We start from the raw sequence: 23,658 nt of genomic DNA on the forward strand, positions 1-23,658 counted from the left end.
AAACATTAAAAAACGTTTTCAGTACGTGGAAGGGAAATGTAACTAATTTTAGTGACAGATATCTACACTGGGATATAACAAAGCCAATTATTCAGTAAGGGCTATCTGGAAGCTATTGCTTGGCTATTCATATGAGTAAAAGTCCGTGTTATGCAGAAGTGATGGCTCTCTGTATTACACAAGGAGTTTTAGTCAGCTAAACCAAAAAACATCTCGGACATTATGAAGAGATTAAAATTGCAGTTACTTTATAGCTTGCAGTGAAGTATGTGACGGAAGTGTTACTACTGGCTATATAGTGACTGCAATCTTAATGTCTACATAATGTCCTGAATACTCCTCTTTAGAAGTAAATCAAAATTTGAAGGGTCCTAACAATAGAATTTTTAACCTAGCTCTTTCCAATTAAATTTGCTTATCATGTTACTTAAAACGTATGACCTTGAGAATATTATTTATTTATTAAGAAGTTCTATAGCAAAATTTCACTTTCTCCATCTACATTTTAAAGCTTTTATTTTTAACTCAAGATCAACCACTATCCCACAACTTTTGTTCCTTTTGAAAGTCTTTTCTAAGCTTTTTTTTTTTTTTTTTTTTTCAGTCCTAATTTATTCCAATAAAATCTCATTTGCTAAAGCATTTGTCTCCTCCTTAAATGCTTTGTCAAAATGTATCTATCTCTCTAAACAGAACGACCATGATTATGGTTTCTACTGTTCATTTCTATTCACCTACCTCCTGCAAGCAGCTGCGTGCTAACTGCTCCTTCTTAACTATCTTTTCTACTCAAATTACTTCTCTGAATTGTGAATATGATAAAAGTAACACAACTGTTATCTCTGGAAAGGGAACTCATTTTTGAATCATAAGCTATTGACACTTGGTCTGTTAATACTGAGGCATTATAGAGAATCCAGAGCACAGTGATACAACCACGAGGCTCAGTGGACGTTTAAGCTGAATTGGAATTTTTATAATACAAACTTCATAATATGATGTTTTGAGAATAAACATAAATATTTTTCCCCATAATAGTTTCATTATTAGATATAAACTTGGCAGTATGGCACTAATTATCCAGTCAGAATTTTGAAATAACCAATAAAGCCTGACTCATGCTTACATAACTTTTAATAATTAGCCTTTATAATGTAATTTGACTTTTTGCCATATTATCTTTGAAGAGATTTCCGTGTATAACTGCAGTGAATAATTAAAAACATATCGAAATGGATCTGGAAGAGATTAAATCTTTTACAGCTGACCAAGGAAGAAAGTACAATGGTTGTAGATTCAAGTTGGCTATCACAGACAAAATATATGAAAGATAAAAATCCAATTACATTTTAGGTACTAACTGATCTCAAGATAGAACTGATAGAACTTCTATCTCTGTTTCTCTAGGAAGGTGTACAATACATTCATTTTTGCATTTGTCACAGGGAGTAGAAGTACAGAAACTATCTGGCATAGTGGCAATATAGAGAATATGCAGACTGGTCTGGGGAAAGCTGGTTGAAAGTTGAAAGACATTTTAGGCAAGATTTTTCTGATAGGATTTCTATCTGTATTCTAATACCAAGCACATCTAAACTTCTTCAGTCTGTCAGTAGATGGACACTCGAGGGATGATCCTGTGCTTATAGAGACTAGAGGAATTCTTTTGGATAAAGAGCATTGTGTCTCATTATTTTTTAAAGGACCTTGCATACTGGTATCCTGTCACAGAATCATTAAAATTGGAAAAGACCTTTAAGATCATCTAGTCCAGCCACCACCCTATTACCACGACGGCCACTGTCCTGGCTAATCTTCATACATTAATACAATACAAATGTAAGATTGAATCTCAATGTAGCTGAAGACTGTTGCCTTCAGGGGCGCTGTATTTCTTTTAGGCTGAAGAAATAAGCTCATTCTTGTCATTTTATTTTCTTCTCTAGCTCTTTTCTACCTGCTGTGCTGGAGTTTACTACTTACTTCATTCATCTAGCAAAGTGATCTGTAGAAGTATTCCTTTAAATGTATCAGGAAAAACTGTCTTTCACAGATGTAGCAACAAGAAATTTTGGAAGATAATATTTGACCCATGTAATGAATCAAGAGCAGGAAGTCTTTCTACGGTCTTCAACAATTTGCTTAAAACCACTTATGATCAAGCCTCTAAGGATTTGGTTGAAATTCAGGCAGTCAATCAAATATCTAACCCTTATATCTTTTTGACTGTGTCCTAATAGCTAATTAACAGGTGATGAAACTTGGAGCTTAGCTCATGCATGAAACTGATCTGTGTATCTTGTTATATCCCCAGACAGTTCTACTCATTAGGAATATCAGAGGACATCAGTAACTGTGTTATTCATGAAATATAAACCTCTGGAATTTGACTCCATAAGATTCTGTAAGTTGAATTCGGTTTTCCAAGGAAGACTGTACCTAATAGACACTAAATATAATTGTGATATTTTAATCTAATCAATGAACAAGTAAAAATACTGAAAAATACTGGTTCCTTTGTTTGCCTAGAGAATAAAAACTTACCCCTGCAAACCACTATCTAGAAATGAACTGCAGTATGTCTATATTGTTCTCTGAACCTCAGAAAGCTAACAAATTGAAAAGTTAATACCATAAAAATTCATAAAATGGTGAATAGTATACTGCTTTACTGTGAAGATAGTTGCACAGTCTAACTGGACACTGGATTCTACAGAGTCTGTTTCTGTAGGTCCAGAACATAATGTATTTATGTGAATATTATACTTTAATGAGATTGTTTGAAAGTGTGGTTTCATATTGCAGTTTCCTTAATAAACACACCTGTAAAATGCATAGAGCACATCTATGTGTAAACAGTATTCATGTTGTTTACACACAGAAAAAAACTGTATATACTGGCCCTTATCCTCACTAACTGAGAAGGTCAAAAGAGCAGAAAAGAACTCTTCATCCCTCTCACGATTCCTATCAGGATCATATGCAATCCCTTTCTCTGCATGGGTGAGCTAGCATGCTGAGATGAGAAATCTCTGTTCAAGAAACACTGACTTAGAAAGGTAAAATCTTTCCAGTTGTGTATCGTGAGCATGAATTCTCACCTTCCACACAAGAAGCTTAGGTAGAAATGGCACAGTTCAGCTTGTGGTGTGCTAGACTTTAAACTTATCTATAGATAAGCACCAGCACAAGCCTATCCTGCTAGACTAGATGACTATCAAAACATTATCTTGAACTGCTTTCAGATTTGGTTGTGTGCTTCATTCCCAAGACTTAACAGAAGATATCATACATCCAGTTCAAAGGTATCTGCTCTTCATTTTGACAGCCTTTCTGATGTACTCAAATGGGAAAGCTACCCACAGGAAAAAGCATTATGAAAAGACAAAGACCTGGGGCAGAAATTACAAGACAAAACTATGGTACCTACATCAGTAGCACAGACACTTATGATTTTTTATCTTGTCGTGTCTTGCACTAATCAGTGATACCCAAAATTAACTTTAAATTGTTTACTCTATTTAAAATGTAATACCTTTTTAGCAGACTTAAGCAGAATCATTGAATACTGTAAACTACCTTGTGAAACTAAACTGGAGGTGAAGTAAGTCAAACCTTCCAAGGAAATCCAAAGAAAAAGTACAGAGACCTAGTACATTGATAATCGGCTTTGTAAAACTTAACATTAACTTAAATAATGAGTATTACCTTACCTGGGTAACCTTCTCTGTTACATTGTGCGTTCGATCTTTCACCTTAGGTGCAATAATTGCTTTCTCCGAAGAAGGAGGAGATGAAGATTTTTTTTCATTTTTGATATCTGAAAAGTTCAGGGTGAGTTGAGGAATTTTGTTGATTGTGCTGTACTTGTTGAGATTTGAATCCGATGTAGATCCCAACAGACTTGATTTGATATGATTAAAAGGCCCTGAAAAATCAGATCACATATTTAGAATCTGACAAATGGACAGAAGTAAGATATTATCAGTATTTAAGTGGGATATATTAGAAATAACTATTTGCTATTAGTAAAATTACCCACAGTTTAACAATAATTCTACCAGTAATCAGAATAAATTTCATCATCGGACGTAAATATGCCATTTCCTTTACTTAAAGCCTCCACTATACTTTGTAAAGACTGTGGAATACAAAAGACATACTAGGTCTATGCTTAGCTGTTTTAATTTTAACAGGTATGCTCTATGATAATTCTGGCTGAGTATAAATACTATATTCTCATGTTATTTATAAAAGCAGAAATAGGGCATGCAATTTTATAAGTGTCTGAATTGAGCAAAGGCCCTGTTATAGCACCTGTACTGCTGCTCATGCTTACTGTTGAGTCAGTTCTGAAATGCCTTTTGGCAAACTGTAAAATGGACTGGACTCCATATTTAATCAATGTAAATATTAACCTAGGTCTAACATTGTCTTTAAAGACTTATTTTGAAGAGTCACAAACTCACAAAATGCATTGGTGTAACTGTCATGTACAAAAAAAATACTGAAAATAATAGCACAACCATATGTAGAATATTAATGGAGTATTTAACACACAATCATCTTGCATTAATTTAATGAGTCATGTTAAATAAAAAATACGAAGTACCGCACTTCATGAGGTATGTATCCATTATAATTGTTCTTTCAAATATTGGACTTAGTTATTGGAACAAGTAAACAATCTGACTGATCAGTAACATTATTTTGTGCTGTCATGATAGATTTGGCCTAGAAATCAAAAACATTCATAGAAGGGAAGTTTGGTTTTGAGAATAATAATGGAAAAAAGACTTCTACAGATGTATGGACAACAACAAGAAGTTGTGGATTTAACAAGAAATCCTGGCCTTGCTGTCAGGAAAATGTGGGATTTCAGTTTTAAGTTTTTTGTTTTTGTTTTTAATCTGCATGAGAACATTACTGTATGCAAATGGCATAACAGATAATGAGCAAGAATGTGGTTTTTTTTGTTTTTTTTTTTGTTTTTTTGTTTTGTTTTCTTTTAAATTCCTTGGAGGAAAACAAGAACTTGTGCTGCAATTCATAACCAGACTGTAAGACAGAATTAGGCTATGGGTTAAGCCTGAGTAAACAGGAGATGGGCTGCATTGTATTTGCAATGTGTGAGTGACTCAGTTCAAAGCAACCAGCTGCCTGGAGGACGCTGTGGGTAAATTCAGGCACTGCTAAACTCTATAAGTTGATCTCCTGAGATTTTACTTGGGACTCAGAGCCCAAAGCTGTTTTGTGAAAGTTAATACTTTAGTTAATCTTTTATGCTTATACCTTTATGATTTATCTTTTCAACAACAAAGTGGCCTCTTTTTTGCTCTTGTTATTAGTTGTCTGTCAAATTCTTTAGGTGAAGATTGTGTCTCTCTTGCACTTGATTTAGAATGAGTGTGGAGGAAGCAAACTTTTTATTTGCTTTGTTAGCTTACATAAAAATCATATATCTTATATATGTTATATGTTAACTTACAAAAAAATCATACATGTGCTCTCTGCTTCCCAAATTCATATACAGTATGGGTTAATGTAAGCCAGAGGAAAAATCCCTCCCTTAGTCCACTTCAAATTGTGCCACAGATACAAGTTGCAGCTTGATAAGACCCTTAATGGATAACCTTGTAGTTTGTTTAGATAATGGGGAGGGTCTGTGTCTTTGTATTGAACAGACAGGGGAAGATCCACAAGACTTTGCACTGAATAGATAAGGGAGGTCCCTGAGACTGTGTTGATAAGAAAAGTTCCACAGGTATACATACATACAAAGGTATGGAATATCTATTTACCTCCAGGAAGACCTCTGAATGCATACAAACTGAAGACCTCTTTGTGCAAGCTATGAATGATAGGAGGAGCATATCCCTCAAGCATCTAGTGCTGATATTAAAGAATGCCAACTTTCTAACACTCTTCTACTAAAAGTGTTCTTCAAAATAAAGCAGAGCACACAGTGACCTTAGAAATTAGGGACTGATCTTCCTGGCGTGCGCTGTGCAGGGATAGATTGCCTTTTTTTTCAGCTCTACTTCAGTACACAACTGTAGCAATTGTTTTTTGAATACTGAGTAGGTCTAAACATGAGTGGAATATCTAGTTGGGACCATCCATCAGATAAATGACGTTCTTGATATCCAAAGAACTCTAAGATAAAAAAAAAGCTGAGAGCCTAACCAAACCCACAGTTAGATAAATAAGATTTTTTTGATGATAATTTTATGTTGTTTCTGTTCCAAAAGGAATTACTGTCTCCTCTACATAACGTGCATGCCTTAGCATATGATATTAGATTTAAATTAATCGCACATGAGAATAAAACTTTTTTTTAACCACCATCTTTTCCATTAAAAATTGGCGAAAGATATTTATATATATATATAATTGATAACGATAATTAATTAAAATCCCTTACTAGATCTTAAGTACAACGGGCTGGCAACAATAGAGCTGCTTCTTGAGAGCTAGTGGACTTATCCTACATTCTCATGGTAGGAAGGAGAAAAGGGGGCTGTAACAAATCACAATTGACTCTAATTGGCATCCTGATTGACACTTTCAGCAGAACAGGAGGGAATTAAATAAGCAGGGAGAAATATATGCTTCTGCCTATACTGTGCAAAGGGGATTCTTTAAGGTTAAATGTGAGCTCCCCATCTTATGGTAGGATTCCATTGCCCCTGCGTACAAAATGCATTAACAAAGGATTTCACTTTCTGAGCTGTCAAGCCAACATCTTTCACAAACAGTAAATACATTTATGAAATCTGGTTTAGACTACATTGTTCCCCCCCGAGATTTTACCAACATAACATGAAGCAAATGCAATGATTTCATAGTCCATGACTCACTGTACAGAATCTAGCTCATGCAGTACATGCAGTTTAAAGAGAATACCAAGTACGCACACTTTTTGCATCATGCATGAAATCACAAACTGGTTTTCAGACATAGCTAAAATAACACTTTAATCGCTTTTTAGAGATGGATGATTTTTAAAATGCTTATAAAAGACATAGTTCAGTGCTGGTGAATAGAAACAACTTTGTAACTGCACGAAGTATTATTTCAACATGTAACTGGCAATGAAGTGCATGCATGCACACTTTAACGCTACAGGAAGCTTGAAATCATACCCCCTGCCATCCAGGAACGTGAAACTAGTTTTAAGGAGACAAAATAGGAATAAGTGAAGATTTTTCCATAGGACTGGACTACTAATTAATTCTATTACTTTTGACATAGTTAACTGACAAGTAGCCACCTTAGTACAATAGACCGAGGGTGGCCCAGACTGATTTTTCATCCTTTCACAGGCAAAACCTCTGGTTGCTTCGACTGAAGTTTTGCCTGCTTAGACGGCAGTAATGAGTTAAACGACCTGAACTAGGACCCTTCCTTTATGTTTGAATTAGCAGATACTTAAGTTCAATGACCGTTTAACTATGCCTTCACTTTTTCCAGGGATTGGTAGTTAGTGCTTTGAGACAATAGCTAAGAGAATAACAACATATTTAACACGTATAACTTCAGTAATGGCCCTGGCTCCAGTGGGGCCAGCATGAGAATGTTGCTTTTGAACATTTCATACAGCAGGCAAAGTTACATGCCAAAAAGTGTGGCTGCTGAGACACTGGAAGGTGTAGTCTAGACGGTACTTTACCTTTGACATTGCGACCATTGTCTGGTTTTCAGCATAATAAAAGCAAAGAAAAAGAGAGAAAATAAAATAAAAAAGACAACTAAAATCTGCATCAGAAAAAGCAGAAAACATTGCTTCAAAATATACGTGGTTGGAATTAAAGTGATTATATTATGTAAAGTTTTAGGCAAGATAAAGTCACTTTGGCAGTCAGCTTGTAAAACAGTTAGCAGAGGGAGTTGCAAAAAGGATTGGATCTAACTTGTTTTAACAACAAAACAACAACTTGTTTCTCCGCAAGTCCTGTGCTGGGTTGGAAATCCAAAGATCTAACCCACAAGACAACTATTAGTCAAACGCAATTAAACTGGACAGAGGCACCCACAGCTGAGGGCAGCCCAGGCCAGCAGCGGGGACTGCGTGGGAGGCCTCACACGAGCCTCGTGCCTTCCCAGTCATGACAGGAGTTACGTCTCCCAGAGCTGCTTTTAACGTAGCAGCATCCTTGCTCACTAAGTAGTGAGGAACCACTGAGGAGAAAGATGAGCTTTAAACTTTGGTTTTTTTTTCAGCACACGGGTACCTTTGTGGTAAATAGAAGTGGAGAAGCTATCTTTGTGAGGTACACCTGCTCCTCATAGGCACCTTCATCCCTGAACCTTCACCTGAGATCAAACTGTATAATAATTATTATTTAAAGAAATCACGTGAGTGGACAGTTGCCATCCTACCTTCTCAGGGATGTACATGACCCCTAGGCTGCCCTCCCCTTGTGCAGCCCACCCTGCTTGGCACAGGTGAGTCTGTGGGGGCTCCGAGGTTGGCGGGAACACAGACCCAGGATACGTCTGTGTCCCTGTGTGCCACCAGCTACTGTCACCTGCTTCGGAGATCAAGCTCTCAAAGAAGTTTGAAGACTGCAGGAATGGCTGAGAACCCTTTCAGAAAACAGTAAAATTGTACCTGCCTGCAAAATCTGGTTTGCTGATGCTTCATATGAGGATAATTTGACTGGAGTTTGGTGGAATACAGTTCCCGCCCTGCTGCTTTTGCTATCAAACAAGTAGCTTAGGATGGAATTCAACTGAGTGTGCCCAAATGAACTACAATCCATCATTTTTAAGGTAAGTCCTTTTAGTGTATGATTGCCACTCTACCAAATTAGGACTGGAGTTTACTTTTACAAACAATAAATAATCAGGGTTTTACATTCTTCAGTATCTACAACAACTGCTCAGAATCTGTAGTCCAAAGAAGAGGATTTAGGCTGAATCTTGGTTGCCTGATGTAGCAGTAATGCTAAGTCAGGGCTTGGAGCAGTGACTGAGCACTTGGTGGGTGGGCAGGGCCAACCCAGGGGAACTCAGGCGCATGCAATGATTTGGGTGACCAGAAGGGGTGGAGAGAGGGTTTGACCCTATTGAGACCTCATTTAAGGGTTGGCAGTGGGAGGAAGGGTATGTCTTGAGGTCCCAGCGTACGTGAGGATTTCTGAAGGTAAGCAACTTCTTTCCATTATTTCTTTGTGCATGTCTGTTGCATTTGAGCAAATTCTCACTTGCTGTGATCTAGGACCTTGCTGTACTGTTGCTGTGCTTTCCGTTGTGTTACACCTGACTTGCATAGATCGCTTTAAAACATCAGTGGGGGTTTACAGCTTACTATTGGTTAAGGTGTGCAGGACTTGCTAGCAAAATCTAGATATCTTTTCAGCACAAGGTGCCAAATTTAAATGCAACTGGGAGAAGATGGCATCAAGAACGGTTGATAATTCAAATGGAGTACTGAGATCTATCCTCTCTTCTGCTGTACTTTTTAAGAATGCGTGTGTATGGCTTAAATGAAGGGGCAGATTCTTTACAGTTTTCTTACATATGCAAAGTAAAATCTGATGACGTTGTTTCATCTATTTACACTCTAAGGGTGTAAGATATCAGAGGGATTTGAATGTGTTTTTTGCTTCTTATCATAAAATCCCGTGTTCCTTGTATCTAAAACTGAAAAAATGCTACTCAGTGAAATGGAGCTAGAAATCATGTGCTCTTCCAAGCAGCCGATATTGTTTGGCTATTTCTGGGTTAATTTTATACTGTTATGACCAATAGAACTTAGTAATCAAATGTAATTATTACGCATTTTTTTTAGACCCGTCTGTGAAGTGCTTTAATCAGAGTAAGTTCTGAAAGTAGAAACTGACAAAATATGTCTTTAAATGTGTTTTATTTGAAATGTTGGTTTAGATTTGTGGAAGTTAAAACAAAAATGAAACATCTGTAACATTCCAAAACACATGCCTAAACATTGGTTTCTGGCTCCAGATTCTGATCTTGAAATCTTGGCTTGAATGTGAAAATAAAATACATCAAAATGGCACGGTTTGGAATAGATGTAATTGAATTTTCAGGTTCTCTTGTGCTGAAAAAAAATTGGAATATAAAAGAAGCAAATAATGATTCTTAAAAAAAAAAAAAACCCACAAAAAAAAAAGCCCATTATTTCTCACTTATACTTAATACAGGAGAAGTATAAGGAATAATCACTTCTGCTATTGTAGGAATTAGTCTGAGTGGGGGTGGAGCTCTCAGACCTGCATTTTAGGAGGTGTATGAAAGCAGAAACCTTGCTGCCTACCTTCCAAAAGGCAGGCGCGCTGAAGTGAATTACACTTGGAGTCAATGAATAGAAGAATGAGCAATCATGGAAAATGGAAACTCATTTTCTTATGTCGTGAAAGGCGAGTACAGATTCACGTGTTTTTGAATTCTTAAAATATTCCACGTATGTTACTTGCCATCACACTTGAATAAAAATTGCATAAGTCATTAGTATCTACAAAAGCATTGTATATTTGGCAGTTTTCTCTGGAAGTCAGTTACAAAGTACTTTTCCATTCACAGGGTTTTGAAGCCTCTATTTCCTAAGTTTCTTATCATTCCCTCCTTCAACATGAAGAAACCATGGGATGTACTCCATGACTTAGCATGGGGTAGTTGGCACTTAAGGAGCTGCTTAATATAAATTCCATGTATTTCACTAGACATTCCATCAAGTATTTAACTGGAGTTGCTGAGGAGATTATTCTCCAATGTGTAAGAAAAAGAATTAGTTTTGGATTAGTGATTATACAATATGCATGAGAGATTTAAGAAAATAAGCTGTTCCATCTCTGAAGTAGGATTCCATATGATTAGAGATATTATACGTGAGTATGGGGTCAGAACTGTGCATGCAGTTCTGGCTTAATTGTTCAAATGTATTTTTTTTCCCCCAAGTACAAATTAGTTTTACAGATATTTTCCTGTACAGAAGGCAGTTCGTGGTCTAAGAGCAACTCAATGATTTCATTGATCTGCTTAGACATGAAAAGCAGTATTTAGAGTTTTTTAAAAAAGTCTTATTTTCTCCTTTAATATTTTAATTGTGATTTTTGAATGTCTAGAGATGAATATATGTAGTTTGGTTACAAATTGGTAATTACTGTGAAAAGTCGTGAAAAATCTCTTTCTTAATGAAGAACAGAATACTGACTGATTTTTCTACCATACCTTCGCTTGCATGACGATCCCTAAAAATGTTCTTCGGGTGGACGGTAAAGCCTTCTATGTCATGTACTGAAGATGCTCTCCGTATACTACAAATGCTTTCTTTTGATCTGGAATGGGTTAGTGGATTGCTTGTCTGTATTGTGTCTGGATAAAGTCTGTCCCATTGCTGTTTAGGTGATGAATGGTCGAGAGGTCCTGATATATTAACCAAAGGTGAACATGTACTTGGTTGAATCAGTGCTTTTGTGTCATCCACTTCTGAAGGACTACAACTTTCTTTTGTAGGTGATTTAAAGTGCTTCATAGCCACTGAGTCGTCACTGTGCTTAGATGAGTCGATTATCACTGCATCAGGATCCTCTTGTGGTAAGGACTGTTTTCTGTATGTTAAAAGTCTCAATCCAGGTAACCGGAACCCAAAAAGTTTGCCTAAATGTAAATATATGTTTTTTTAAAAACAAACAAACAAAAAAACAAACCAAAAAAACACAAACAAAAAGACAAAGAAAAGATTATATGTTAGTTTCTTGTCATGAAAATCTGATTATTTTTTTCCACACCCATTGAGATTGTGTAATAACAGCCATAAATATTTGACCTATTATTAATAATGTTTTACATTGGGATGTGTAAATAATATGGAGGTTTGTTAAATTCCAGGTTTTCCAGGTTAAAGTCCTGTTAGGACTTCATATTTCAATCAAATCTAAGCTAATGAGCTTGGGAAATGAATAAGTGTTGATACTATGGTCTGTATTATAACAAATAATGTCACCTATTCTGATGGTTCATTCTGGCTTGAATCTGTGTATCTGTATAAGGCTGTTGGAACACACTGAACTACTTTGCTTTGTACCTGTATCCTGAAATAGGTATGTGTGTGGATATTATTACTAGTGGAATTTCATGTGTTTAAAATTGTGATGCTGATTTATTAAGTGGGCTACAAATGTAACATAAAGTTACCAGGGCTAATCGTTATGAAAAGTAAGTTGTACGTTAGTTTCGCTATTGTTGTTTTCAACACTTATTTTATGTTTAAATGAAACACTTATTTTGAATGATGCAGCTTCCAACTCTCTGCGTCCAAACTGTACGTGCATCTTTTGTGCATTTTTGTGGATGTAGGCTTAGTTGGGCTTGGTACATTAAATGGTGTGGTAGGCTATGCTGAGTATGGAAAGTATGCTATATCAAACAGTGTCATAATTTATGTACAACTGTGAAAAAACACTTCTTGCCATAGGTTTACAGCAAGCAGGTTGTCTAAGGTGCTAGCTTCTCTTTATGTATCTCTTTTGCTGAATGCAAATATAACTAAGCTATATTAAAGTTTCTGTGCCTCTCTGACTGCTTTTCTTACTCTTAGTTCCTTTTCATTCTGATGTAGTAACTTTTGACAGTGGCACGAGCTTCTCCTGTTCTTGGAGATTAGCAGAGTAACTTACAGTCTATTATTTCTATAAGAAATGTAATTCGCTATTTTATCTCTTGGCCTTTCCATACTGGGTATGTCTGAAAATCTCACATCGTTATTCTGACTAATTTTATGTCATCAGCAAACTCTCACTGTTCCATTCTCATCTTCTTTCTCCAAAGAATTGGAAAATGTATTTAACAATGAAACTGTGATTCTCTACATCTCAAGAAATCTGGTCATTCATTTTGACCTTTCTTTTCCTGTGTTAAAATGTGATGTATTCTAATGAATATACTAACATAACATAACAGTAGATAGAGAGTTCACTGACAGCACAAGGAGGTGCTTATTTTCCATCTGTGTTGATATTTGGTAGAATCGACCTCAGAAGCATGTATATTTCTTATTTATTAAGTGTACTTAAATTGTTAACAGTTGAAATCATTGATGTACATTAAAAATATTTTATTATTTTGAATGTGCATGTAAATGAGTTGGAGAGTGTCTTATAAATCAATTTTGGAAGCTTATTGTGTAAAGGCAAAACATGCTATAACTTCTTTAATCAATTACATAAATCTTAACAATCTTATGAATGGTATTTTTATGTCTAGCTGCTGTTGAAGGGTGTTTGTTTTTTTTTTTTAATTTTTCTGGCACTCTGATCTAGTTACATTCATGGTGGTGCAGATGGTCTTTTCTGCTTCACCAAATTAATATGACCATGTTATACTGCATTACTGATTCAGCTGTCTAACTGCAGTTGAGCTGGAAAGAGTACGCTGTGAGAATGTTGCTTCTTGCTGAGATTCTTGGGCATGAAATTAAAAACCTAAATGAGTAACTTTTTCCTATTCTTCTATAAACTGTAATAGATGATCTCAAAATTTAAACCTCTCTCTTCTTTTTAACTTGAATATCCTTTGGGGATGCTATTCAGTTTAGAGGTAATGAGCTATATGTGTTGAACATTCAGTGGTCTCCTGTAGTACTGTGGCTAAACTATCAAAAAGCCCCTTCAGAATTTATCTAATTTATATCACACTTCATTGCTTAGCTCAGTAGTAATACAAGTTGGCATGAAACAAAATTCATGGCCCCAGGCCTGATGTCCCAGTACAGACCAGAAGTGTCAATGGAGGTTTCCTGGCATAATTTGTGTATAGGCTGAAATCTTTTGTTCAAAAGTGGACAACGCCAGCACTGTAGGTATGATGTCTGAGTAGATTTATCATGGTTTGTAGAACTGAAAGATTTCTGAGATGTAATGAGAAGTCTACTATGAATATACAGGCGATGTTACATGAAAATCCTTATGTTGTAGTGAAAGTGAAAATTAGATTGATTCAGCATTAAGAAAAAACTGGCAGATTTGTATAACTGTGGATTGTTTAAAAACAGTTGAAGAAAGCAGTTAAGTCTGGGTCACAGCTCTAGACAAGAGAAAAGACAAGGGAATTTGATCTAAAAAGTTTTATGAACTTCAGTCATGAATTGCAAATTCCCTGTCCCATGAGCACAAATTTAGATTTTCCCAAAACAAAGCAAAAAAGCTTGATGCAGAAGGTTTGCACAAGATAAATTAAGTGAAATGTGTAAGCTCTCAGAACTGTTTCCTGTTACAATGTAGTTTGTCCTAGGCTAAGGGCCCAAACTAAACTGAGCTTCCCATGTTGAGGAATGAAATGTAACTATGATACAGCATTGACAGTCAGGTCTGGGGTCAATTTATCACATGACATGACTACTCTGGCTAAAGTGCAGAACAAATTATATTTCTAGCACATAAGGCTAAAGAATACAGCACATATATTTGCAAAGATCAGCCTGTTCTTAACAAAGAGATTTTCTTGACAAGAGTGGTAAATTGGCTATGACGGACTGCCCTCCAGAGTAGGAGTTAATTCTACAATTCTTTTGTTCAGAATCTACTCCAAGCAATGAACAAAATTACTTTCACAAAGGGAGTAGTAGTCAGTTCTTTCAAGAAAGTTTTTTTTGATGCTGAGTGACCAGTACCAAGGAATTTTCAGGATATAGGTTGTCAGCAATACATACATGGGCAATTACTAAACTTCATCTCAAAGTTTTGGAAATGTAGTCAAATAACTAATGCAACAGGCTGAAGGAATCAACTGCTCTTGAGAAATGGAGTTCCTAAACACTGGATATCTGAAATAGCATATGCTTGAATATACTCTATGGAAATGCTGAGGCATGTGATGCTGCCTTCAGACTGGGCTCAGCAAGCCTAAGGACAGAGAATTACAGCAAAAGCCAATTATAGTGTTTTTTTGTTTTTTTTTCTTCTTTTTTTGTTCCTTTCCCTCCAAATGTAGAGAAGCATATGTAAGTAGATCATTTTTTACTTTGCTCATTAAATAATCTTCATGCTCTGGTTCTTTTTTTTTTCTTAGTCAGGAAAAGGCAGGCATATCCAATTATTAACCTTAGAAGCTTAAATTTATAATTCTCAGCTACTGCAGACACTTTTAATCCTCTGGTGTGGTCTACTTTAATTTTGGCATTTCAGTTATTCTTTTAGTTTTCTCTAAAATTTGAGCTTGCATTTGAACTCTTATCAGTATCAGCAATCATTTTTATGCTCCTTTCTGAGTGGAAATAATTTTATCTTTTGATGGTGATGCTTGCTTCAGGTTGTATTTTTCCTAAAAAGTAGTGTTCAGAATAATATGATACAGAATCTTCCTGTTTACAAATACACCTATGAGTGTCCTAACAAAACATAGCTTTTCAAGCTGTAAGATGTGCAGGGAGTAAAGTTTCTGACTTCACATAGGACTATGCTGAGTCTGGCTGACTAGTAAATGTAGGTGTTCTCAGGTATCTGAAAAAGAAAGAATGGTTATATGCTATGAAGTTCAAGTCCAAAGATCTTAACTGTCTGTCTTCTCATTTGTTGATAAAGATTGTTACCTTTTGTTCATTATAACGTGCTTATAATTGCTCTATTTATTTATTCTTTGTGAAAAAGGATGTGGAAATATAATTTTGATCCTCTCATTTTATTTCTTCTGGCTTTATTTATTAGATAAAAGTGAAGAAGGAAAATGTAAGTAATTGCAATGAAATAAAATAGCAAGTATCAAATAATATATGCCAATGATTACTCAACTAGCATAGTATTACACTATCTTGCTGAGACTATGGTGGTTCTGATAGCTAGAAGAAATAATTCATTTCATGCATTAAATCAAGTTCTTAAGAAAATCCCAACCCTTCATCATCTCAGTTACCAGACTTTGTAGATTTGTTAATGTTGTTTTTGTCTGAGACAGGAAGCCTGAAGTATTCTTTATATTTTAATAGCAAATTTATACATCAGTGCTAAATATCACAATGTGTTTCCTTTCATGCATTTAAATTTTATGTTCTTCATATAAGAACTTTTAGCAATAATAACCTGAGAAGTATCACTACATTTGAATTTTATGTCTCATATAATTATACTAAATTTAATAGTTCAGTTGCTATATCCATAGTTTTGCAGAAATAAGTATTCAGGAAATGGGGGCAAAAACCATATTTTGACTTTCGCTCTTCTAGAGTGATGTAAAATGTAATGAGATATTGAAATAGTAGAAACAGAACAAAGCAATAAAAGGGTATTAGTAGATAGAATTTTAGAAGATAGATTTACCTGAAGAAGAGCCACTTGAAAGGTTGTTACCATCTGAAATACAATTAAACTAGATTTACAAAAAGCTTTAGCTTAAAAAGAAAAGTTTTCAGAATATAAACAGACTATTAAGAAAAGAGGGTTGAATATCAAATTTCACACATTTTTTTTACAAGCAAACTTAGTAGACTGAATTAACATTCAATGTAGATAATCTGCAGAATATTTGATGTAAAAGTACACTGTCTTTTTTTTTTTTAATTTAGAAAATTTGGTAACTATTCCATTAAGAGTAGTTAGATAATTAGTCAGTTTTGTAATATACAACAGCATATTTCCAATAACTAAGCTCTATGGTTTCCTAATGCAGACAGGGAACTGAAGTGGCTGTATCCAGACTAACGTGCTACTTACAGTGAAATGGAACATCTAATTTCTTAGTGAGCATTGCTGTGCTAGGAAATGCCAATTTTTGTTTAGAAGAAAGTTGCTGAAAATCTGAATAATTCACACTCTTTATGGAGAATAGGCTTTTTTTTTTGTTGTTTTGTTTTGTTTATTTCCCCCCCCCCCACTGTCTCTTGTTCAATATATGACCGTAGAAGTTTCATATCCCTTGTAGGGCTCACATATTTCACCTCTCCATAGGGAGAACTGCTCTGACTAAGTCTCATGTCTCTGCCAATTGCTTTTATGGCTTTGACATGCCCAGCTTGCCCAAGTGCTTTCCTCCTTAAAATAGTCTAGCAACGATGCAGGGCTCTACACATGAGAAATAAGGGACTGTGGTGGTGAAGTTCCATGTTTTTATTTATTTTTTGTTCTCTTAAAATAAGATCTCCATGTTGAATCAGTCAAACTGTTGACAGAATTATATAACATATGACCAGCGTCCATCTGAGAACTTGTCAAATCCATTTAAGTATTTTTCTATCTAGTAGAGTCATCTTAAGTCTGAGATACCCTGATTTTAATTTCTTGCTCTTTGGGATTAATGTCTAAATTAATTTAACTTAGTGTACAGATGTGTTAAGTTCTCTGTGCTAATTCTTATTATGAATAATACAGAAATGTCTTAATTATTTTATTAGAGAACGGTGCAAAACTGACTGCCTTTATACTTTCTTGAGGGTATGTGTTATAACCTCAGATGACTTTGCAAAATCATTATTCTGGCCTTCTAGTTTCAAAGTATCTTCTTTTTTTAGGGCATTTAAAAACGCAAATAAAATGAAATTTAGGACTGTAGGAGACCGCCTAGGTCTAATTCAAGAATCTCACCTGTACTCTCTTATCATACTTATTACATCTGTATCTAAATAGCGTAAGAAGATTTTGCAGGGACTCCACACAGCCTGTTTGTTGTCAGTTTCTGTTTTCTTTTTTTCTGTCATCCTGTCTGCACAAGTCGATGCTACTGAAAGCTGTGTCATTCTCTGGTTTGCGACCTCTTTAAGCAGAGATTGCCTGTTTATACAAGATACAGCACAATAGGACTGTGATCCTAGCTGGGAACTGTAATGCAAACAGTAGTTAATTACAGAGGCCAGAATCTAGCAAGTATTCCTTTCTAGTTTGAGTCCCAGAGATAGCCAACATGAGTAAAGGAAATATAGCCACCACAGCAGTATTTCTCAAAAAGAAGGCTAAAATGGTTTATTTATCTTAAAGTGTGTTCTGTTCATTAGGTGTACTCTGAAGAGAAAGCACCAAAGGTGCTTCTGTTAACTTCACTGCTGATTGTTGCATGGCTTTATTCCTTTGTGAAGAGTTCCACACTGTTTCAGTTCACCTAACATTCACTGTAACTTACTTTAAAGAACAAAATATATATGTGACGTTGGGGTTGCCAGAGCTATCTTAGTGATTGGCTGGGCAGAAATTTTTCTCCCAGTCACAAATTTTCTTGATTAACCCTCACCTAGGATGAATTTGCTTCTGGTGATGAGGCTAAAAATAACACTCTGGACAAACTCCTCAGTACATTTTGGGCAAAGCTAGGAGTTTAGTACTGCTTTTACATGTGATGTTTGATGTACCAAGTACTTATGTATCAAAGAACATACAGTATTTCCATGACAAACTTATTGTCCAAAAAAGTATGCTTACCTCTTACTGTTATGCTTACTCATACAGCAATGTGCTCCTCATGACAGGGAAAAAAAGTCTGTCTTTTTGAGTTAATTCTTTGACTTAAAGAAAGTTGTGATTTGAATTTCAGTTATGCTTAGTTTATTTAACTCCAGTGAATGAAGTGAGATTTCTTCCTGTTTGTAATTCTGTTGTTAGAGCCAGTACAGAGCCAAACTTTGTCAAGTGTAAGCACATTCAAGGGTCTTCTTCTTGGAAAAGTTTAATTAATTAGTACTAGTGATGTTTTTTGTTTCAACCTTGTACAAGAAAATATGTTGCAGATCTCATGTTTGGGGGGCCCCCAAACAAAATAAGAAAGGAAAAAAAAGGAAAAACCAATTACAATTATCCCCCCCCGCGAAAAAATATTTTTTAATAGGCTTTACAGATTCTGAAGTGATAAAATAAGGCAATCTTTAAATAGCTGTCTGCCAAGTGAAATTGTGTGCTTATCAAATAACTTTCCGAGCTTTCTCCAATGAGATAATGAATGTTGTATTGGGGAACCGACTAGCTACTTCAGCCTATGGTGTTACTGGGAGTTTTGCTATAGTACGGACTGGAGTAAAAATGTTAGAAAAGGCATTTACAGGTAAATTAAAAAAAAAAAAAAGCCATCAAAACATTGTGTTTCTAAATGGAGCAGAAAATTGAAAAAATTTGGAACCAGAGTCTTAAAAGTTTTTTCTTTATTGTGCATATTTGCACTTTGTACATTCAAATCTACAGAGTCTATTTTTGAGTAGTAAAACTGTAACTATATCCTTCATATACAAGTCAGTCTTAAGCTATTTTCTGTCCATCCGTGTCATGATGGATTTTGATCTTTTGCAGTTATTAGACTAGCATTACATGCACAAAATATCTCAGCTGTGGAGAACAGTCAGATGCTGGAAGTTAATTTATGCCAGTGGTTCCTTAAACTTATTTGAAAACTCCTCATCCAGTTTATGGAGTAGATGAACATGACAGAATGTTTGACAGGTTTGGGAATAAAATCAGGCACTCACATAGGATAATTTGAAAGCATTATTTAAACTCAAATTATTATAGTTTCAATACTAACTGAAAAAAGTGTATTGAAGTCTGTATAACATAACTTACAGGAAATCTTATCTCATTTTAGGTCTATTTCAGTTAACTACTAATACTAGTAGACTGGTGGACTAGTAAGAAGGCTTTCTTGCTATATTAGGATAAAATCACATTTTTTTTGCAGATTTTCATTGTATAATATGTACAGGAAGGTCTTTTTTGTTTTTGTTTTTGTTTTTTGTTTTTGTTTTGTTTGTTTAAACATTGAGCCTAAAAGGAGTAAGTTCTCTTAGTTCTCTTTCTAGAAATGTTTTGCTAAATATCCTACTTCATTATTTCATCCAGAGTTGAAAATTTTATATAACTTAAGTAAATGTTTTGGATCATGCACATTTATGACCAGTGCTTCTGGGGTTCAGTTTTTATGTGAATAGTGAACTTTTGGCAAATATTAACTTATCAGTTAAGTTAATCTTATTAATAATTAATTAATTATAAAATAATTATAAAATAATTATAAAATAATTAATAAATAATAATTAATTAACTAATCAGTTAAGTTTCTCTGCTGTGGCAGAGAACAGCCCATAAGAACTAGCTGTTTTTTATGAGTAAACAATTCTTTAGGCTCGAAAGCTCTGACCTTAACACTTCATTAAGCTAAATATTTACCATAATGTTTAAAAAGTAGCTATTTATACCTTCAAACGCTTCACAAATATAGTGAAGTGGGATAAAGTTAATAACACCTTTGCTTACAGAATTTAATTTCTGGAATTACAAGACCATTTACACGACCTAAGAAAAGGCACTGAAAAACAAATGAGGTTATTTAAAACTGAATGAAAATGAACAAAAAACTTAGAGCAATTTGATGAGGAATGGTCATCTATAGCAGAAATCAGTACCTGTCTCACTTTAACTGAACATTATACAAAAACATCCTTATTGGGAAGATATGTTCCCAATTATGTCTACAGAAGAAATTTCCTCACTTCTCTGAATATACAAATTGGGTAGATAAAGCATTAAGTTTCTTAGAAGTTTAAAGTCTGAGAACTGCTTTGTTTTCTATTTCTTTCCCCAAGAGGAGTCTTACATTGTGTCTTTTTTGTTTACTAGTGGAATGGCTTATCTTGGGAAAAAATAGAATTGTGGTGAAGCGTGGAAACAATGTAACACAGAAGAGAGAAAAGCCAGTCAGCTGTGATTTAGTATTTCTTTACAGGTTTGGTGCATACTGGATTATTAAAAACTTAGCTATTTCACTACAGAACATTAGTCAGACTACCACTGAAAAGTGATGGTACATTCTTGTAAAGAAGAATAAAGGGAACAAAAGGATCAGCTGAAAGGATTTTTTTTCCATGGCCTTTGTGAAGCCAGTATCTTTACTTTTCACATTACTGCCTATTCAAGCTCTGCCTGCATATGTGACAGGAGCTCTTGAGTACCAGACTAGAAATAAAATAATTTATACTCAAATGTGGTCATCTGACTCCTGGAAATTTAGTGCACTTTTTCTTAAATCTATTATTGTAATCTGCTGGGCACAGTGGTGAATCAGAACCTGGCTGTATTAGCCATAGGAGTGCCATAAAAGAAAAGATTCAGGTTCTAAAGAAATTGCAAATGCTGTTTAAAATGTCAGTATTCAACTGGTGCAACTTTACTTTTCCCTCTATCCATCCTCTGAGCTCAATCTAGCAAATGCCCGTTGTGTTCCATTGGTCTTTGTTTGCATATGCTTTAACAGGTTGCAGTCTTTCTTTCCTGTGTACAAGCCTTCAAAAACAGACTGCACTGTATGTATGGCATCCAAAGCTCTTTTCTCTTTGAGTGCATTTGCCTTCAGTCTTGGGGAGCCCCATTCTAAGTGATTTCATTAAGGACAGCTGGCTGCATCTGGCAGGATAGATGCTTTTAGGAAAAAAAGATAGGTTTTCTGCTTACATTTGATAAATTTGATGTCAACTTGTAATAATAGATCAACTAGAGAAAACTGAAAGTGTGGAAGTGTTTTTTTTTTTTGTTTTGTTTTTGTTTTAATAAAAAACCTTTTTTGTTTCCTGTTGGCATGTTTTAGTACTTCTTTTCTGCAACCTGACTCAGTCATTTTTATTTTCTCTTATGTTGAAAAGCCATTGTAATATGAGAAAACTCAATCTAAGGAGTTCTGGGAAGAAATCTTTCATGATCTGTTTCCTTCTGGGTAGTAGATGCTAATGCAATCTGAAATCTTTTGTCTTTTATCATTAGCTGTTGCTTATCTTTGTTGTTTGTCAGAGATGCATTGTACTTGTTATGTGACTGGTTGTCCTCTTTCTATTTCAATTCTCTAAATTGGTTGCACAGTTTTAAAAACTTTTTTCTTTTTTTTCTTTCTTTTTTTTCTTCTCTGTGAACCTGTACCCATTACTGTCAATTTTTTATGTTATCCAATGGAAAGAGTTCTTTTACCTGATGCTGCATAATCTAATCAGAGTAAGATTAAAAAATGAACTTCTTCTTAGAATCTGCTTTTTGCATTTTTTTTTTTTTAATGTTGAGAATATGACTGATTTAAAGACATGTTTTTGATGAATTCTACTGCCTAAATGGACTCTGCCCTTTCTGAATTTCAAGGTTTTGTCTTTTGGTTTTGTTCAAATTAGCCTGTTCATAACATCTTCAAGGTCTGATAAAAAAAAATACAACAACTTTGTACAAGTTGGCCCCTTTCTTGAAAATCCTATCTACAGAGAGGAATTTTTGGCTGTGTAGCATATTGTATCACCACCCTGCCCACATAACAGTCTGCTCTGACAACACAAGTGACTGGGTGGAAGTAAGAGCAGCCACGTGCCTGCTGTAGTTCATGCCAGTTTTTGGCATCTGGCTAAACTCACTAGCAGAAAATGGTTTAAGTAACCTTCCCTTCATTACATCTTGAACTTTCTCAGTTTTTGAGTGGGCCATGGAGCTCCAACCATGTATTTTTAAAGCACACTCAGCATGGAGATTCCTTGTTCATGTCAGGCGTAACTACTGTAAAACAGGAAAGAGATGTTTTCACTAAGTGCTTTTTTGTGCGTGTGTGGATGTCCTCTTTAGCGGCTTTTACTTTAGAATATGGCAAGTGACAACACTTTAAAGTATATACTGATGTATCAGAGATGACAGAGAAAGCAGCTCTTTTTCAGGTCATGAAGCTTTTTATTTTTTTTATTTTTTTATTCTTTCCTAAACAGGTTTTTTACCTTTTACTTTGTCAGCACAAACCAACTGAACAGTTTTACTATGTTACAAAACCAGGAAGTGTTATTTTAAACCAGGAAGTAAAATATTCCAAATGCATGAAATCACAGCATCCTGAAGTAGAAATAAAATACAAGTGGGGTTTACTTCATGTAATTTTTTTCATTTCTTTTCTGATGCAATCTTTTTTTTTTTTTTGATATTTCTTAACTGGCTTTTTATCATGATGTTAACAGAAAACACTATCTGTTTTTCTGAGCTCTTAAGCAGTGTAGCTGTTTTTAAAGAACAGAGTAAGGAGAAGTATAAAATATAAAAACCCCAAGATTTTGGATTTTTAAGAGTTTCAAATTATTGTGAGAAATATTGCGAAATATCACATGCTTTTATTAGCAATTATTAAGCTGCCAGCTTCCACCAATAGTAGATTTCATTATTTTATATCTACTGCCCTTGTAGAATTATATAGCTGTAACTGGAATGACTTTTGTCCATTTGAACTGATCCAGTCAGCTCTTTCCCTAGGCTTGATGAAAATGCTGCTTTGTAGGCAATCCCCATTAATTGTAGAGGTAAACTACAAGGTTTTAAAAATGTGAATGTTTCCACAACAGTAGGGGGCAGTTTATGTAGTTTTTGGTGTCACAGAGCTTTGAATGACATCTAACTAATTCTGTGCTGAAGACACAGTGCAGGAAGTCTAGATTACGACTAATGGGAAGAACCTGGTAATGCTGTTATGCGTTGCTACAGGCTTGCTTCTCACAGTCTTATCAATATAACTGAAATTATAACAGCATATAATCACAAAGGTAGCACACTGTGTTTACACTGGGAAAATTTGCCCCTCAGTTCTTGCAGGTTGTAACTGTCTTTGCTTTCTGTCTACAGAAAGCTGAAGTGTTGATTTGAAAGCTTAGGTTCCAGGCTCCTTTATCATACTAACGTTAAAGATTATTAGAGTGTGAAAAGGCATTTCCAGCTGTTGCTGAGCCAA

At 35.1% G+C, this 23,658-nt stretch overlaps 1 protein-coding gene across 1 annotated transcript in view; it reads right to left on the reverse strand.

Moving 5' to 3' along the window:
* KCNH7 (potassium voltage-gated channel subfamily H member 7) overlaps nucleotides 1-23,658 on the reverse strand; it is a 187,511-nt gene that overhangs the window by 60,265 nt on the left and 103,588 nt on the right. Inside the window, exons 4-6 of the mRNA XM_015868998.2 lie at nucleotides 11,197-11,625; nucleotides 7,673-7,693; nucleotides 3,714-3,928 (exon numbers count right to left, since the gene is read on the reverse strand). Coding sequence (XP_015724484.1) covers nucleotides 3,714-3,928; nucleotides 7,673-7,693; nucleotides 11,197-11,625 — 665 coding nt within the window. The remainder of the gene's footprint in view (nucleotides 1-3,713; nucleotides 3,929-7,672; nucleotides 7,694-11,196; nucleotides 11,626-23,658) is intronic.

Source organism: Coturnix japonica, chromosome 7 (genome assembly GCF_001577835.2).
Source record: "Coturnix japonica isolate 7356 chromosome 7, Coturnix japonica 2.1, whole genome shotgun sequence".
NCBI lineage: Eukaryota > Metazoa > Chordata > Aves > Galliformes > Phasianidae > Coturnix > Coturnix japonica.